At 36.2% G+C, this 19231-nt stretch overlaps 3 protein-coding genes across 3 annotated transcripts, besides 5 other annotated features; all 3 read left to right on the top strand.

Moving 5' to 3' along the window:
• Positions 1-1356: 1356 nt before the first annotated feature.
• Positions 1357-1974: a mobile genetic element.
• Positions 1975-2266: 292 nt separating this feature from the next.
• On the top strand, positions 2267-4478 carry TVAGG3_0417530 (FG-GAP repeat family; the record flags this gene model as incomplete). The annotated part of the gene is made up of 1 exon (XM_001297354.2): positions 3934-4326. One exon carries the CDS (start codon positions 3934-3936, stop codon positions 4324-4326), a length of 393 nt encoding a protein of 130 aa, XP_001297355.2.
• A 714-nt stretch (positions 4479-5192) lies between these two features.
• Positions 5193-5222: a mobile genetic element.
• Positions 5223-6391: 1169 nt separating this feature from the next.
• TVAGG3_0417510 (uncharacterized protein) lies at positions 6392-6673 on the top strand (the record flags this gene model as incomplete). Its single annotated transcript, XM_051233306.1, has 1 exon — positions 6392-6673. One exon carries the CDS (start codon positions 6392-6394, stop codon positions 6671-6673), a length of 282 nt encoding a protein of 93 aa, XP_051103036.1.
• A 559-nt stretch (positions 6674-7232) lies between these two features.
• On the top strand, positions 7233-7472 carry TVAGG3_0417500 (uncharacterized protein; the record flags this gene model as incomplete). The annotated part of the gene is made up of 1 exon (XM_051233305.1): positions 7233-7472. One exon carries the CDS (start codon positions 7233-7235, stop codon positions 7470-7472), a length of 240 nt encoding a protein of 79 aa, XP_051103035.1.
• Positions 7473-15942: 8470 nt separating this feature from the next.
• Positions 15943-16749: a mobile genetic element.
• Positions 16750-17453: 704 nt separating this feature from the next.
• Positions 17454-17888: a mobile genetic element.
• A 19-nt stretch (positions 17889-17907) lies between these two features.
• Positions 17908-19000: a mobile genetic element.
• Between the last annotated feature and the right edge of the window lie 231 nt (positions 19001-19231).

Here is a 19231-nt window from a genome sequence, read left to right as displayed (position 1 = left end):
GTAAGATCTAGCTTCCAAATGACTTCCTGCTGTTCCTTGACCGCCATCATTTTCAATTTCTATTCCTGATGGACATTTTCCATAAGTTCCTTGGAATTCCTCTACTCCAAAGCGCTTCATTGCAAACTTATGGGCGTATGGTGTTACTAAGAAAGTAAAACTTCTCCCATATTTTGTAAAACTGCATGTTATTCGTGAATGCGGAGATGTTGACTCGTGAGGATGGTAATAATCAAAATATGATGATGAAATACCCAAAGCATGGAAAATTTCGTGAACGCAAGTATAAAAGAATCTTGAATCGTTTGAGTTTTCATCTTGTGCTGTATCAGGAACTGCCATTGGATTTAAGAAAACGACACCAAATATTGGTCTGTGATATGTTCTCTCTTCTGCTAATCCAGCAGCTGATGCGAGAGTAGCATCATTATCCTGTCTCGGTCTTGAAAGTACTGCAAGTACTATATCGTAACCGTATGCGCTTTGTTTGCCAAAATTCGTCTCGTTTCGATAACGGCTACGAAAGTCCACATAATTAATATAATGATTATATGGAACTACTGTAAGAAGTCTCTCTAAATATGATTTGACATTATTAAGTGTTCCTTTAATAGCCAAAATTTTTGAATTTGACAAAATATGTTCCTGTTTGCAAATATATCTTACGCCTTGGAATACAACTAGTTGTCCAGCTCGTTTACAAGTTCGTTCATCATCTTTTGTATTATCAATATAATTATAATCTACCTTAATTCTGATGTTTTTCCATTCGGTATTTTTAAGGCTGCGATATGATTGAGGTCCTTGAAGTTCTCTTGTTATGTTACCCATTTCAAGATCATGATTGCATGTATGCACATCTAGCTGAGCAACGAGGAGTAGAGACAATATCATTTTATGATTTCAATAGCTATTTAAAAAATTAAATATAAAATGGATCACATTGAAAAATATATATTTTGTAGCATCTCATTTAATAATTGTAATTGATATAAACTATTGCATCTAAAATTTTATAATATTGAATATCCTTAGAATAGGATATTTTATTGCATTCAATTTTGAATGATCATTCAAAGCATATAACAAAATACGTGATTATATTGGCTTATAAAATATTTTTCATTGAAAAACTTTAAAAATATTTTTCATTGAAAAAGAATTTGAAAAGATTTTCATAGGGGAAAACGGTTTGAAAAATTCAATGTTTACAGTATTATATTTTTTGCGCAAAACGAAGTCGCTCATTCATTTAAGATATAAGCTTAATTAAAAGGCATTATAATCATTTATAAGTCAGCATTTCGGAGTCAATTTAGTTCAATCTTTGCTTATATTCCTAAACCGCTCGCTTCGCTCGCGCAAATTACAGAATTTGGATGCAATACCCCTCATTTCATTGTTGAGAATGCCAAGTCTTTTCAAGATAAAATTATTACAGATTTCCACCTTCAAATTTATACAACATTATAAAAATTTATGAATAAAAACTTGATATAAAATAACATTTTTATTTTTACTAAGAAAAAAAAGGTTTTTGATAATAAATTTATTTTATTTCGAAAAAGTAACAATAATCGTAAAAGGGTATTGATAGGCTTGCTAAAGTAACTAATTTTAGCTGTCAAATACTTTTGTATTTTGAAGTAAATTAGTATAAATTTGTTTTTACTTTTATTTCGAAAAAGTAACAATAATCGTAAAAGGGTATTGATAGGCTTGCTAAAGTAACTAATTTTAGCTGTCAAATACTTTTGTATTTTGAAGTAAATTAGTATAAATTTGATATTATTTTAACTCCCTTTGAAAACCTCAATTTTCCATACAGAGGGAACGGGAATAGCATCCAATATTCCCTGAGAATGGTTGCGCATTCTCAGTTCCCTCTATATTTCGAACGAAGCTCTCATCGGTCTTTTTTTTAATACTAAACGTTTTTTTCCCTGTCACTTTTAGCTAAAATTTGGGTTTGCCGTAGTTTTATCTGGAAACCAAGTTATAAGGTTGAGTCAATTTTTAGGAAATGATTAATTTTATTTTAGGATTGTCATGTTGATTTATTATATGATTTGTAACTCAATTTGCCATAAAGTCAATAAATTAGAGATTGAATATACTCTTTTGCTCAATGAAATTCAAAATTGAAAAGGAATTGAATTTTTCAAGTTATGTAAAATATTATTATTATGATTATATTTCATGTTTTAAATTTTAAGTGTAAAAAATTCACATTGAAATATTTGAGAGTCAATTATAAAAATGCTAACTTTTCTCAGTATTCTTAAGAATAGTTATGGATACGACACGACAAAAATTAGTAAATATTCCGAAAATTTAAACAGAGGAGTTGTTGCAGTTAGGGCAGGTAATGGAATTTCATTCATTTCGTGGAGATTTCTAATAACGGATGATGATAGCATTGCTTTTAATGTTTATAGAATTGATGAAAACTCAACAACTGTAAAACTTAACTCAAATCCAATTACAGATGTCACACATTTCTATGATAAAAATCACAATAAGAGTAAATCATATAAATATTTTGTTGGATCAATTATTAACGATGTTGAAGTCGAAAATAGTAGTTTCTTTGAGTTACCAGCAAATACAGCAGATATTCCATGTATTCGGATTCCAATCCATAATGGAACGCAATTCAGAACAGTATGGGTAGGCGATCTTGATGGAGATCGAAATCTTGATTTCGTCCTTGTAAGAGACAGAGATGAAATTCAGACTGTTGAAGCATATTTGCACAATGGAACTTATTTATGGACATTAAACCTTGGTCATAACAGTATAAATAAGGATAGAATCAAACCTGGAGCTACCACAATTAATGTTGGCCAAGTTGATGGATTAAGTGTGTATGATTTAAATGGCGACGGAAAAGCTGAAGTATATATCCGAATTGCTAACAATTTCACCTTCGGAGATGGATATGTATTCATTCATGATAATGATGTTGATCAATGGATTGCTTGTATTGATGGATTAACAGGCAAATTGAAACAAAAAGTTAAACTTCCTAATTTCAAGCCTGAATATGGTTCTGTATCAGCACAGTTTGGTGCTGGGTGGGCAACCCTTGAAAAACCAGCCTTATTTGTTGCAACAAAAAATCGAATCACTGGTGGAAAGAGATTCTTCAATATTTATTCCGCTTTTTCATTTATAAATGGTGTGTTTGGCTTAGATTGGAACTTTACTGACTCTTTTGACAATGATGATTCTACTTATCACAACGGACATCATTTCAGACTTGCAGATGTTGATTATGATGGTATTGATGAGTTTCATGAGATCGGATTTACATTAAATGGCAACGGAACATTAAGATATAATCTTGGAAAATCTAATATTAGACATGGTGATAGATTCTATGTCTCCAAGTTCAATAAAGAAGACACAACAATGAGTGGATACGGAATTCAGCAAAATAACCCTGATTTAATTGATGAATATGCTTATAATGCTTCTACCGGAGAAATGAAATGGATACATTATGGCACATATGTTCATGACTTAGGAAGAGGCAATGCTGGTGATTTTGATCCATCAAAGCCAGGTTATGAAGTATATTCGTTCGATGGTTTATATAATGAGAAAACAAATGATTTATTGGTTGAAAATTTCACCGATTTCTTATGGCCAGCAAACAATTTGTACTGGGAGGGAACCCTTAGTCCTTCTACCATCAATCGAGGATTAGTTATTAAATTTGATGATGAAAATAACAAATCTATTCGTTACCTAACTTCAACCACTTTGTTTAATAATAAATATGGGACAGATTTGAAATATGACGATGATGGAGATTATCCTTTATTCCATGGTGATATTTTAGGAGATTGGAGAGAGGAGTTCATAATGGCAGCATCTAATTGGAGTGAAATTGTTATTTTTACTACAAACTTAGATACAAATTTGAAGATGACAACTTTATGGCACGATCCAGGTATGAGAGCTTCAATGACAATCAATGGTTACAAACAAAGTCATATGCCACTTGTTTATCTTGGAAATGAAACAAATCTCAAAGAAAATAGAGATTTCTTGAAAAAATATCATAAATTAAGAGCTGAAAAGCCTGAAATACCAACTTCAGAACCTTCATCTTCGTCACCTTCAACTCCGCCAACAAACCAAACTAATATATCAGAGAGCAATACATCTTCTAGTGGAAAATCAAAGACAACAGTTGCTATTGTTGTTTCATTAGTTATTATTGCTTTAATAGCTGTTGCTGCTTTCTTTGTTGTAAGGTTTATTATCAACAAGCGTAGTAACAACGATAATATAACTGAAACGGCTTTAATTGTGTAAATTATATTACTTTTGTTAGAGCAAGTGGGAGACTATATATTGTACATGTTTATTATGTTTGTTTATGAAAACTTGAAATATTGAAAATAAATTGATACTTTATCACTTCGGAATTGATTGTTTTGTTGCATGCTAAGTTCGGTCAAAATGTAAACCTCTCAATTTTATCGTCGGGGGAAGTAACTCAATTCCTTCAAAATTATTCTTTAAATATTGAATTTAAAGTTATTTAATTTGGATTATAAATAAATAGGCTAATACAATATTTAAAAATGAGAAAAAATAACTTTTCAAAGAACTTTTCATAATCTCAAAGAAAATTTTTTATTCAATAATTATATAAATTAATTAACATTCATAATGGAATTGGATTTTTTTTTATAAAAAATTGGTCCTACTTAACTTTTTGAGAGAATTTGGCTTTTCATTTTTTATTATGAGTAGACCAACCATTCCTTCTTGGTGGTTAATTCAAACACGCGAAAAACTTGAATCTCGCGAACTCAATTATTTAATTGCGTGTAAGCGAGGAGAGAGGGTCAAAGTTGCTATTTGTCACTTTTCCACAAGAATATAATGGGGAAAAAGTTATCATATAGTTGATCTCATTCACTGAGGTGAGAGATGCATGTAGTGTAATGTTATAAACAGTGGGATTGCTGCTCTAAGTCCTAGGTTCGAGACACATTGGCTTCATTTTTCTCTTTTTTATTGACGTAAACTATTCAATTTTTGTGTTCTCCATTCAAATTTCAGAATTTTTTTTGCAGATTTCACGCTACATTCGAAGTTACCTTTTGTAACAACCACCACTGCCTACGAAAGACGAAAGTGTGTCACGATTTCACCCGGAAATCCGACGGTTGTTTAAGAGTATGCACTTTTGTCACCTACTCGTAAGCGAGTTCCATACGAGGATGAAATGAAGTGTGAATTTAGATCAATTTCGAAAAACACACTTAAAGCAGCATACACAAATGCAAATTTAACGCCCCCAAACGTTAAACCTGGTCCGGCACCAGATGATATTACTCCTGAAAATTTGCAATATGTTCTCCAAAAATTTTAGGAATATAAGTGCGGAATCCAAAAGATGTTTTGGCGTTTAAACATGGATCAAAATGTTTATTCAGTTTCCTACAATAAACTCAGAAGAATTTACAGTATTTTGGAGATCAAAGAACCAAAAAGTGACAGGCCCCCTCAAAAATATTATACGCCATATGAAGCAACAAAACCTGATACCATATGGCATGTAGATGTTCATTTTTTATACGGTTCACAGAGGTTACCTGTTTATGGTATAATAGACGATAAATCTCGGTTTTTGTTGGCTTTAAAAATTTTGCCAAATAAATCTTCCGAATCTACAACAAGAGTTGCCGAAGAAACGATTGGCTTATATCAAAAGCCATTTTGTTTCTGGTCCGACAACGGGGGAGAGAATATGGGCCAATTTTATAATTGGCTCATGCGAAACAACATTCGATATGAAAGTTTCCTCTGTCGAGAAACTTCCTCACACCTCAAGAGATGCGAAGAACTTTTGACAGGCAAAGTGCAATATTGATAGGTGATTGCACTTTGCCTGTCACATACATCTCGACAGAGGCAACATTCGATATGAAAGTTTCCTCTGTCGAGAAACTTCCTCACACCTCAAGAGATGCGAAGAACTTTTGACAGGCAAAGTGCAATATTGATAGGTGATTGCACTTTGCCTGTCACATACATCTCGACAGAGGCAACATTCGATATGAAAGTTTCCTCTGTCGAGAAACTTCCTCACACCTCAAGAGATGCGAAGAACTTTTGACAGGCAAAGTGCAATATTGATAGGTGATTGCACTTTGCCTGTCACATACATCTCGACAGAGGCAACATTCGATATGAAAGTTTCCTCTGTCGAGAAACTTCCTCACACCTCAAGAGATGCGAAGAACTTTTGACAGGCAAAGTGCAATATTGATAGGTGATTGCACTTTGCCTGTCACATACATCTCGACAGAGGCAACATTCGATATGAAAGTTTCCTCTGTCGAGAAACTTCCTCACACCTCAAGAGATGCGAAGAACTTTTGACAGGCAAAGTGCAATATTGATAGGTGATTGCACTTTGCCTGTCACATACATCTCGACAGAGGCAACATTCGATATGAAAGTTTCCTCTGTCGAGAAACTTCCTCACACCTCAAGAGATGCGAAGAACTTTGACAGGCAAAGTGCAATATTGATAGGTGATTGCACTTTGCCTGTCACATACATCTCGACAGAGGCAACATTCGATATGAAAGTTTCCTCTGTCGAGAAACTTCCTCACACCTCAAGAGATGCGAAGAACTTTTGACAGGCAAAGTGCAATATTGATAGGTGATTGCACTTTGCCTGTCACATACATCTCGACAGAGGCAACATTCGATATGAAATTTTCCTCTGTCGAGAAACTTCCTCACACCTCAAGAGATGCGAAGAACTTTTGACAGGCAAAGTGCAATATTGATAGGTGATTGCACTTTGCCTGTCACATACATCTCGACAGAGGCAACATTCGATATGAAAGTTTCCTCTGTCGAGAAACTTCCTCACACCTCAAGAGATGCGAAGAACTTTTGACAGGCAAAGTGCAATATTGATAGGTGATTGCACTTTGCCTGTCACATACATCTCGACAGAGGCAACATTCGATATGAAAGTTTCCTCTGTCGAGAAACTTCCTCACACCTCAAGAGATGCGAAGAACTTTTGACAGGCAAAGTGCAATATTGATAGGTGATTGCACTTTGCCTGTCACATACATCTCGACAGAGGCAACATTCGATATGAAAGTTTCCTCTGTCGAGAAACTTCCTCACACCTCAAGAGATGCGAAGAACTTTTGACAGGCAAAGTGCAATATTGATAGGTGATTGCACTTTGCCTGTCACATACATCTCGACAGAGGCAACATTCGATATGAAAGTTTCCTCTGTCGAGAAACTTCCTCACACCTCAAGAGATGCGAAGAACTTTTGACAGGCAAAAGTGCAATATTGATAGGTGATTGCACTTTGCCTGTCACATACATCTCGACAGAGGCAACATTCGATATGAAAGTTTCCTCTGTCGAGAAACTTCCTCACACCTCAAGAGATGCGAAGAACTTTTGACAGGCAAAGTGCAATATTGATAGGTGATTGCACTTTGCCTGTCACATACATCTCGACAGAGGCAACATTCGATATGAAAGTTTCCTCTGTCGAGAAACTTCCTCACACCTCAAGAGATGCGAAGAACTTTTGACAGGCAAAGTGCAATATTGATAGGTGATTGCACTTTGCCTGTCACATACATCTCGACAGAGGCAACATCGATATGAAAGTTTCCTCTGTCGAGAAACTTCCTCACACCTCAAGAGATGCGAAGAACTTTTGACAGGCAAAGTGCAATATTGATAGGTGATTGCACTTTGCCTGTCACATACATCTCTCAGAGGCAACATTCGATATGAAAGTTTCCTCTGTCGAGAAACTTCCTCACACCTCAAGAGATGCGAAGAACTTTTGACAGGCAAAGTGCAATATTGATAGGTGATTGCACTTTGCCTGTCACATACATCTCGACAGAGGCAACATTCGATATGAAAGTTTCCTCTGTCGAGAAACTTCCTCACACCTCAAGAGATGCGAAGAACTTTTGACAGGCAAAGTGCAATATTGATAGGTGATTGCACTTTGCCTGTCACATACATCTCGACAGAGGCAACATTCGATATGAAAGTTTCCTCTGTCGAGAAACTTCCTCACACCTCAAGAGATGCGAAGAACTTTTGACAGGCAAAGTGCAATATTGATAGGTGATTGCACTTTGCCTGTCACATACATCTCGACAGAGGCAACATTCGATATGAAAGTTTCCTCTGTCGAGAAACTTCCTCACACCTCAAGAGATGCGAAGAACTTTTGACAGGCAAAGTGCAATATTGATAGGTGATTGCACTTTGCCTGTCACATACATCTCGACAGAGGCAACATTCGATATGAAAGTTTCCTCTGTCGAGAAACTTCCTCACACCTCAAGAGATGCGAAGAACTTTTGACAGGCAAAGTGCAATATTGATAGGTGATTGCACTTTGCCTGTCACATACATCTCGACAGAGGCAACATTCGATATGAAAGTTTCCTCTGTCGAGAAACTTCCTCACACCTCAAGAGATGCGAAGAACTTTTGACAGGCAAAGTGCAATATTGATAGGTGATTGCACTTTGCCTGTCACATACATCTCGACAGAGGCAACATTCGATATGAAAGTTTCCTCTGTCGAGAAACTTCCTCACACCTCAAGAGATGCGAAGAACTTTTGACAGGCAAAGTGCAATATTGATAGGTGATTGCACTTTGCCTGTCACATACATCTCGACAGAGGCAACATTCGATATGAAAGTTTCCTCTGTCGAGAAACTTCCTCACACCTCAAGAGATGCGAAGAACTTTTGACAGGCAAAGTGCAATATTGATAGGTGATTGCACTTTGCCTGTCACATACATCTCGACAGAGGCAACATTCGATATGAAAGTTTCCTCTGTCGAGAAACTTCCTCACACCTCAAGAGATGCGAAGAACTTTTGACAGGCAAAGTGCAATATTGATAGGTGATTGCACTTTGCCTGTCACATACATCTCGACAGAGGCAACATTCGATATGAAAGTTTCCTCTGTCGAGAAACTTCCTCACACCTCAAGAGATGCGAAGAACTTTTGACAGGCAAAGTGCAATATTGATAGGTGATTGCACTTTGCCTGTCACATACATCTCGACAGAGGCAACATTCGATATGAAAGTTTCCTCTGTCGAGAAACTTCCTCACACCTCAAGAGATGCGAAGAACTTTTGACAGGCAAAGTGCAATATTGATAGGTGATTGCACTTTGCCTGTCACATACATCTCGACAGAGGCAACATTCGATATGAAAGTTTCCTCTGTCGAGAAACTTCCTCACACCTCAAGAGATGCGAAGAACTTTTGACAGGCAAAGTGCAATATTGATAGGTGATTGCACTTTGCCTGTCACATACATCTCGACAGAGGCAACATTCGATATGAAAGTTTCCTCTGTCGAGAAACTTCCTCACACCTCAAGAGATGCGAAGAACTTTTGACAGGCAAAGTGCAATATTGATAGGTGATTGCACTTTGCCTGTCACATACATCTCGACAGAGGCAACATTCGATATGAAAGTTTCCTCTGTCGAGAAACTTCCTCACACCTCAAGAGATGCGAAGAACTTTTGACAGGCAAAGTGCAATATTGATAGGTGATTGCACTTTGCCTGTCACATACATCTCGACAGAGGCAACATTCGATATGAAAGTTTCCTCTGTCGAGAAACTTCCTCACACCTCAAGAGATGCGAAGAACTTTTGACAGGCAAAGTGCAATATTGATAGGTGATTGCACTTTGCCTGTCACATACATCTCGACAGAGGCAACATTCGATATGAAAGTTTCCTCTGTCGAGAAACTTCCTCACACCTCAAGAGATGCGAAGAACTTTTGACAGGCAAAGTGCAATATTGATAGGTGATTGCACTTTGCCTGTCACATACATCTCGACAGAGGCAACATTCGATATGAAAGTTTCCTCTGTCGAGAAACTTCCTCACACCTCAAGAGATGCGAAGAACTTTTGACAGGCAAAGTGCAATATTGATAGGTGATTGCACTTTGCCTGTCACATACATCTCGACAGAGGCAACATTCGATATGAAAGTTTCCTCTGTCGAGAAACTTCCTCACACCTCAAGAGATGCGAAGAACTTTTGACAGGCAAAGTGCAATATTGATAGGTGATTGCACTTTGCCTGTCACATACATCTCGACAGAGGCAACATTCGATATGAAAGTTTCCTCTGTCGAGAAACTTCCTCACACCTCAAGAGATGCGAAGAACTTTTGACAGGCAAAGTGCAATATTGATAGGTGATTGCACTTTGCCTGTCACATACATCTCGACAGAGGCAACATTCGATATGAAAGTTTCCTCTGTCGAGAAACTTCCTCACACCTCAAGAGATGCGAAGAACTTTTGACAGGCAAAGTGCAATATTGATAGGTGATTGCACTTTGCCTGTCACATACATCTCGACAGAGGCAACATTCGATATGAAAGTTTCCTCTGTCGAGAAACTTCCTCACACCTCAAGAGATGCGAAGAACTTTTGACAGGCAAAGTGCAATATTGATAGGTGATTGCACTTTGCCTGTCACATACATCTCGACAGAGGCAACATTCGATATGAAAGTTTCCTCTGTCGAGAAACTTCCTCACACCTCAAGAGATGCGAAGAACTTTTGACAGGCAAAGTGCAATATTGATAGGTGATTGCACTTTGCCTGTCACATACATCTCGACAGAGGCAACATTCGATATGAAAGTTTCCTCTGTCGAGAAACTTCCTCACACCTCAAGAGATGCGAAGAACTTTTGACAGGCAAAGTGCAATATTGATAGGTGATTGCACTTTGCCTGTCACATACATCTCGACAGAGGCAACATTCGATATGAAAGTTTCCTCTGTCGAGAAACTTCCTCACACCTCAAGAGATGCGAAGAACTTTTGACAGGCAAAGTGCAATATTGATAGGTGATTGCACTTTGCCTGTCACATACATCTCGACAGAGGCAACATTCGATATGAAAGTTTCCTCTGTCGAGAAACTTCCTCACACCTCAAGAGATGCGAAGAACTTTTGACAGGCAAAGTGCAATATTGATAGGTGATTGCACTTTGCCTGTCACATACATCTCGACAGAGGCAACATTCGATATGAAAGTTTCCTCTGTCGAGAAACTTCCTCACACCTCAAGAGATGCGAAGAACTTTTGACAGGCAAAGTGCAATATTGATAGGTGATTGCACTTTGCCTGTCACATACATCTCGACAGAGGCAACATTCGATATGAAAGTTTCCTCTGTCGAGAAACTTCCTCACACCTCAAGAGATGCGAAGAACTTTTGACAGGCAAAGTGCAATATTGATAGGTGATTGCACTTTGCCTGTCACATACATCTCGACAGAGGCAACATTCGATATGAAAGTTTCCTCTGTCGAGAAACTTCCTCACACCTCAAGAGATGCGAAGAACTTTTGACAGGCAAAGTGCAATATTGATAGGTGATTGCACTTTGCCTGTCACATACATCTCGACAGAGGCAACATTCGATATGAAAGTTTCCTCTGTCGAGAAACTTCCTCACACCTCAAGAGATGCGAAGAACTTTTGACAGGCAAAGTGCAATATTGATAGGTGATTGCACTTTGCCTGTCACATACATCTCGACAGAGGCAACATTCGATATGAAAGTTTCCTCTGTCGAGAAACTTCCTCACACCTCAAGAGATGCGAAGAACTTTTGACAGGCAAAGTGCAATATTGATAGGTGATTGCACTTTGCCTGTCACATACATCTCGACAGAGGCAACATTCGATATGAAAGTTTCCTCTGTCGAGAAACTTCCTCACACCTCAAGAGATGCGAAGAACTTTTGACAGGCAAAGTGCAATATTGATAGGTGATTGCACTTTGCCTGTCACATACATCTCGACAGAGGCAACATTCGATATGAAAGTTTCCTCTGTCGAGAAACTTCCTCACACCTCAAGAGATGCGAAGAACTTTTGACAGGCAAAGTGCAATATTGATAGGTGATTGCACTTTGCCTGTCACATACATCTCGACAGAGGCAACATTCGATATGAAAGTTTCCTCTGTCGAGAAACTTCCTCACACCTCAAGAGATGCGAAGAACTTTTGACAGGCAAAGTGCAATATTGATAGGTGATTGCACTTTGCCTGTCACATACATCTCGACAGAGGCAACATTCGATATGAAAGTTTCCTCTGTCGAGAAACTTCCTCACACCTCAAGAGATGCGAAGAACTTTTGACAGGCAAAGTGCAATATTGATAGGTGATTGCACTTTGCCTGTCACATACATCTCGACAGAGGCAACATTCGATATGAAAGTTTCCTCTGTCGAGAAACTTCCTCACACCTCAAGAGATGCGAAGAACTTTTGACAGGCAAAGTGCAATATTGATAGGTGATTGCACTTTGCCTGTCACATACATCTCGACAGAGGCAACATTCGATATGAAAGTTTCCTCTGTCGAGAAACTTCCTCACACCTCAAGAGATGCGAAGAACTTTTGACAGGCAAAGTGCAATATTGATAGGTGATTGCACTTTGCCTGTCACATACATCTCGACAGAGGCAACATTCGATATGAAAGTTTCCTCTGTCGAGAAACTTCCTCACACCTCAAGAGATGCGAAGAACTTTTGACAGGCAAAGTGCAATATTGATAGGTGATTGCACTTTGCCTGTCACATACATCTCGACAGAGGCAACATTCGATATGAAAGTTTCCTCTGTCGAGAAACTTCCTCACACCTCAAGAGATGCGAAGAACTTTTGACAGGCAAAGTGCAATATTGATAGGTGATTGCACTTTGCCTGTCACATACATCTCGACAGAGGCAACATTCGATATGAAAGTTTCCTCTGTCGAGAAACTTCCTCACACCTCAAGAGATGCGAAGAACTTTTGACAGGCAAAGTGCAATATTGATAGGTGATTGCACTTTGCCTGTCACATACATCTCGACAGAGGCAACATTCGATATGAAAGTTTCCTCTGTCGAGAAACTTCCTCACACCTCAAGAGATGCGAAGAACTTTTGACAGGCAAAGTGCAATATTGATAGGTGATTGCACTTTGCCTGTCACATACATCTCGACAGAGGCAACATTCGATATGAAAGTTTCCTCTGTCGAGAAACTTCCTCACACCTCAAGAGATGCGAAGAACTTTTGACAGGCAAAGTGCAATATTGATAGGTGATTGCACTTTGCCTGTCACATACATCTCGACAGAGGCAACATTCGATATGAAAGTTTCCTCTGTCGAGAAACTTCCTCACACCTCAAGAGATGCGAAGAACTTTTGACAGGCAAAGTGCAATATTGATAGGTGATTGCACTTTGCCTCTCCAAACTCTCAAATATGCTTCTCACCATACATCAAACGGGCAAATTTCTCCTTAAATTTCTCTTTATTTGAAAGGTTTTCAACAAAGCTATACCTTAAAAATCTGTGCTTGTTATATCTGATCATTTGTGTGTTAGGGGAGGTAAATTTATTCCACTAGAGCAAATTTTTTCCGAGGTTTCTCATCGAATGAGAAACCTCGGAACAACTCTTCAATAGTGTAATGAATTTGTGGTATTTGTCCTGCAAACAGCGAGAGAACTTGTCTGTAATTCGTTTATGATGAAGTTATCTGGATGTCTCTCAGATGAGGAAGGAAGTCCAGAAAACTTCACCATAAGTTAATACTTGTGTATTTCTATGACTCTCTTCACGTCAGAGAATGTAAATTTACTCGAATAGGGCAAAGTTCTGCTCAAGTTTCTCATTTGATGAGAAACCTCGGAAGAACTTTGCCCTAAGGTAATGTATATGTGATTGTTGGCCCGCAGAGAAACAAGGAATCTGTTTGTATTTCGTTTATGGTGAAGTTCTCGGATGTTCTCTCAAATTATATGGAAAATCAAGATAACTTCACCATAATTTGTTGTAGTTGTGATTCTCTGGCTCTTTGCCGGCCAGAAAACTAGAAAATAGTTTATAGTGGGAGTATGCTCGATGAATACCTACTCACTAAAAATATACGTTATTTTTTGTTTTCCTATGGGAAAATAGTTTTGATTTTTATACTATCGTATGCTTTGTTATTGCATGACTTGTCTATTTTCTTAATAAAAACTCATTTTTCCGTGTGATTCTGAATCAATGCATTCCAAAAAAGCGTTTTCCGCCTTTGAAACGTGAAAACACACATTGCATGAAGAATCAGAGAAGATTTTCTATCTTTCAATTTTTTAGACTTATTGAAATTTGATAATAACTCCAAATTAAGCTGATAAACTCATAGAGCACATAAAATAACACATGCCTATCATATTTGAATTTTCTAAAAATCTCCAAAAAAATCGCGTTTTAAAAATTTCGTAGTTAAAAAGTAAATTTTTCACGATAAAAAAACTATAATTGGTTTTTTTTGGAATTCTTCGAGTTAGAAAATCTTCTCTGATTCTTCATGCAATGTGTGTTTTCACGTTTCAAAGGCGGAAAACGCTTTTTTGGAATGCATTGATTCAGAATCACACGGAAAAATGAGTTTTTATTAAGAAAATAGACAAGTCATGCAATAACAAAGCATACGATAGTATAAAAATCAAAACTATTTTCCCATAGGAAAACAAAAAATAACGTATATTTTTAGTGAGTAGGTATTCATCGAGCATACTCCCACTATAAACTATTTTCTAGTTTTCTGGCCGGCAAAGAGCCAGAGAATCACAACTACAACAAATTATGGTGAAGTTATCTTGATTTTCCATATAATTTGAGAGAACATCCGAGAACTTCACCATAAACGAAATACAAACAGATTCCTTGTTTCTCTGCGGGCCAACAATCACATATACATTACCTTAGGGCAAAGTTCTTCCGAGGTTTCTCATCAAATGAGAAACTTGAGCAGAACTTTGCCCTATTCGAGTAAATTTACATTCTCTGACGTGAAGAGAGTCATAGAAATACACAAGTATTAACTTATGGTGAAGTTTTCTGGACTTCCTTCCTCATCTGAGAGACATCCAGATAACTTCATCATAAACGAATTACAGACAAGTTCTCTCGCTGTTTGCAGGACAAATACCACAAATTCATTACACTATTGAAGAGTTGTTCCGAGGTTTCTCATTCGATGAGAAACCTCGGAAAAAATTTGCTCTAGTGGAATAAATTTACCTCCCCTAACACACAAATGATCAGATATAACAAGCACAGATTTTTAAGGTATAGCTTTGTTGAAAACCTTTCAACGAATGAGAAAGTTAGGAAAAACTCTACCTTATAAGATCAACTATAGAATTCATAGCTCTTTGAATACTAGGAAACATTAATGCAGTAGTTTAAGGCAAAGTTTTTCCGAGATCTACGAAGGATAGAGAGATCTCGGAAGAACTTTGCTCTGCACAAGTAATTTCAGAATCTATGGTCCTCTAAGGACCAGAGGACGGTAATGTAAAAGAATGATGTCAATAGCAGATAAATAATAGCCTTAGAAGTTCAATACGTGCACAGTTTGACTACATTGCCCTAGTAGTTAGACTGTACAGGTATTGTACTTCTGGCCTAAAAAATCCTCATTGAAGACAATAGGTAGAAACTCAAATTGTTGATAAATATCCCAAAATATCATAAGAGAGCCCATTATTGTTACCTGGCTCCTTCCTGGCTTTCAAAGTCTGTAAACGAGAAGTCTTGGCTCTTGTGGTAATTGCTTCCAAGAGGTTTACTCAATTCGAGTAAAACTATAAACCCTGTAACTGACATGTACTTCCTTGAATGGGCATTAAAAGTAATTTAACCTAACGAATAGTAACATGACTCTCGTAAACGAAAAAGAGAATTTGACGCAGTCAAATCCTCTCTCTCAAAAAGTGGACTTTACATGGCAAATTTCAAATGCATGTAAGGTCCAATTTGATCAGTTTCAGGATGGAATTGGAGGCCATGAGGTACTGACATTGCATCAGTATCTCATAGCCTCCAATCCCTTCAAAAAATGGGAGAAACTTTGGTCGAATAATTTAACATTCGGCCAAAGTTTCTCCCATAATTAATGAGAATGAAAGGGTAAGAGGCATATAGGGTCACTATATACCTCTTACCCTTTCATTTTCATTTGGAGGTCAACAAACCCGGAGTTAATTGCAAACAATTAACTCCAAATTTGTTTATGTTAAGGAAGGAATTGGAGGGTAAGAGGTACATAGTATGAATATGTACCTCTTACCCTGCAATTCCTTCTAGAAAGTTCCAAAACTTTGGGTTAATTGCAAACTATTAACCCAAAGTTTTGGAACTTTCAAGTGGAGATGGAAGGCTTTGGGGTATATATTAATATAATATACCTCAAAGCCTTCCATCTCCACTACAAATGAGAGAAACTTTGTCCGAATAGTTTAACATTCGGACAAAGTTTCTCCCATTTTAAGAAGGAATTGGAGGGTAAGAGGTACATAGTATGAATATGTACCTCTTACCCTGCAATTCCTTCTAGAAAGTTCCAAAACTTTGGGTTAATTGCAAACTATTAACCCAAAGTTTTGGAACTTTCAAGTGGAGATGGAAGGCTTTGGGGTATATATTAATATAATATACCTCAAAGCCTTCCATCTCCACTACAAATGGGAGAAACTTTGTCCGAATAGTTTAACATTCGGACAAAGTTTCTCCCATCTTTCAATGTAATTGCTACCTGTGAGGTACTGACTTGAAGTCAGTGCTTCACAGGTAGCAATATCCAAAAATTTAAAAACATTTTATCAGTTCGTTAGAGAACTAGAGCCTCCTAGGTACTGAACCAGAATCAGTGCCTAGGGGACTCTAGTGATCTATATAAATCTGAGAAACTTTGAGGAAATTGTTCGACATTTCCTCAAAGTTTCTCAGCAATTTAGCGAGGAATGTTCGTTATCGTGTAGATATTTATAATATATACATGATAACAAACATTCCCCGCTAAAAGATGTAAAATCTTATAAGAAATAATTGCAAAAGAATAACAAATTGCAACAAATTTTATATGAAACTGAACCTTATGAGGTAGTGATTCAAGATCACCGCCTCATAAGATTCAGTTTCAATCTCAAGTATCTCAAAAGTAAGGCTCTATTTTTTGCCATGTAAAGTGTCACTTTACTGTCAAGCCGTTTTTATCGTTTTCGTTTACAACATGACCACTATTTTGATGACTAAGAAATGTAATTCATCAAATTGGCAGTTCGATGAATAATACCATGCAATCAACAACTGGTTTGTTACAATTTGGCTTGATTCATCAAATTGGCGGTTTGATGAACCGAATATTGTAATCCAGACTAGGTCAGTTACAATTTGGCTTGATTCATCAAATTGGCGGTTTGATGAACCGAATATTGTAATCCAGACTAGGTCAGTTGCTTGTTGGTCATAGATAATAATGACACCTTTCAGTTTTTGTTAAACATCTCAATTATCCCGCCAAAAATTATTGGGTCTAAATTGGTTTTTATTATTATTATTTTCAGAAACAAACTAACTTGTTTTTTACGAATTTATCATTCATAAAGTCTTTATGATATATTTTCAACTTATAATGAATATGAAATTATAATTGTTATTTTGAAAAAAAATTATTCATGATCAATTCATGATTTAACCAGTTCCTTCAAATTAGGAGAGCATATTCAAATATAATCGCTCATTAAAATCAATTTTTATGTTTTTTTTTAAATCGAAATTATCTCATCATAAACCATGCAAACTGACTATTTGTTCTTATCACCATGTTACCAATATCAGAATTGTCTTTACAGCCAAAATTTCGCTCGATAAAAGTCCATCCAATAGTGAGATAATTGAGCAACTAACATTTTTCCATATCACAAAAAACCTCCCCAAATTTTATCGTCTTTTAAGGGTCCACTGTAAAAATTGAAAGTCTCTCAAAATTGAGAGGCGATTTGCAAATAATCGTTATCGTCTTTTTTCGAAAATCCACTTTTCCTAGTGTTCTGATTAATATTTTGTGAATGTAACAATAAAGTATATGTTTTAGTAAGATGATAATACATTCTATCACTTCAAATCACATAAAAATTGCAAAATCAGCGAGTTTTATAAGAACATGATTTTTTCGAATTTTTTCGCTTCTGGATGCGTGTTTTGAAAAATAGATATTTTCGAATTTTGATTTTAATTTAAGTATAAATTTTATATTAGGAATTTTTTTGACCTATTTCCAATCATTAATTCCTAAGTTTTTCTAGGAATTTAATTGAGAAGAAATTAGGAAATTCGCTTTAATGCCATTACATCCTAATATTGTGATGCATGTAGTTTATATTTATTGAGGCTAATGCCGGAATATCGTGCATTTTATAAAAAATTCAAAGAATTGACAATTGGATAGCACAAATTTAATTCTCTAGACAAAGTATTATTGTTTATATATTCAAAGCATTATCCTTCGTTTTGAAATGTTGGCCAAAAATTTTCGTGTTATTTTTTGTGTTTCAGCATAAATTATGTATTGACTTATGAAAGATAAGCATTTTATTCATTATCATAAAGATATACCAAAACAAATTGATAAAATTTAAAAAAATGTGTATTTTAGTGGGTATTATTCTGGCCAATGCCCATTTTTAAACGATTTAATATTGACCATATCAATAGCCGACTCAATCTAAAAATTTAGATATTACTTTTTTCATTATTCAAACTTTGATAAATTTTAGTATAATGAATGATTTTGTTTCGTGTATGATACAGAAATGAAAAGCTTGATTAATATCATTTTGCATTTTTTCAAGAATGTTAGAGTACATCTACATTAAAAAATCGGATTCGAATTGCGATACTGCATCAAATTGTTGCACATCTGATAAGGATCTCAAAAGAGTAAAGTTAATTTTTTTGTGTTTTTTTAAGTTTTGGGCCTTAGTAAAACACCATCTTGAGCAATATTTTTGGGACGACGATAGGCCTTATTTGGCCTTACAGTGGACCCTTAACGTACATATAAATTTTTATTTGGTCAGTAAATAATAAAGATATGACCATAAATTTTATACCATAGTATATGTATAAAATATGAATATTATTGGTATAATCAAAGTTCCAAAAAAACTTTTCCTTCCCCTATTTTTGGGGGCGAATACACCTTTTTCCCGTACCTATATAGCAATGAAAACATCAAATTGCAATTCAAAATTTTAATTGTTTTTTGAAAGTAAATTT

The sequence above is a fragment of the Trichomonas vaginalis genome, chromosome V (genome assembly GCF_026262505.1).
Source record: "Trichomonas vaginalis G3 chromosome V, whole genome shotgun sequence".
NCBI lineage: Eukaryota > Parabasalia > Trichomonadida > Trichomonadidae > Trichomonas > Trichomonas vaginalis.
Note: the sequence above shows the minus strand (reverse complement) of the source record. Positions and strands in the feature narration are given on the sequence as shown.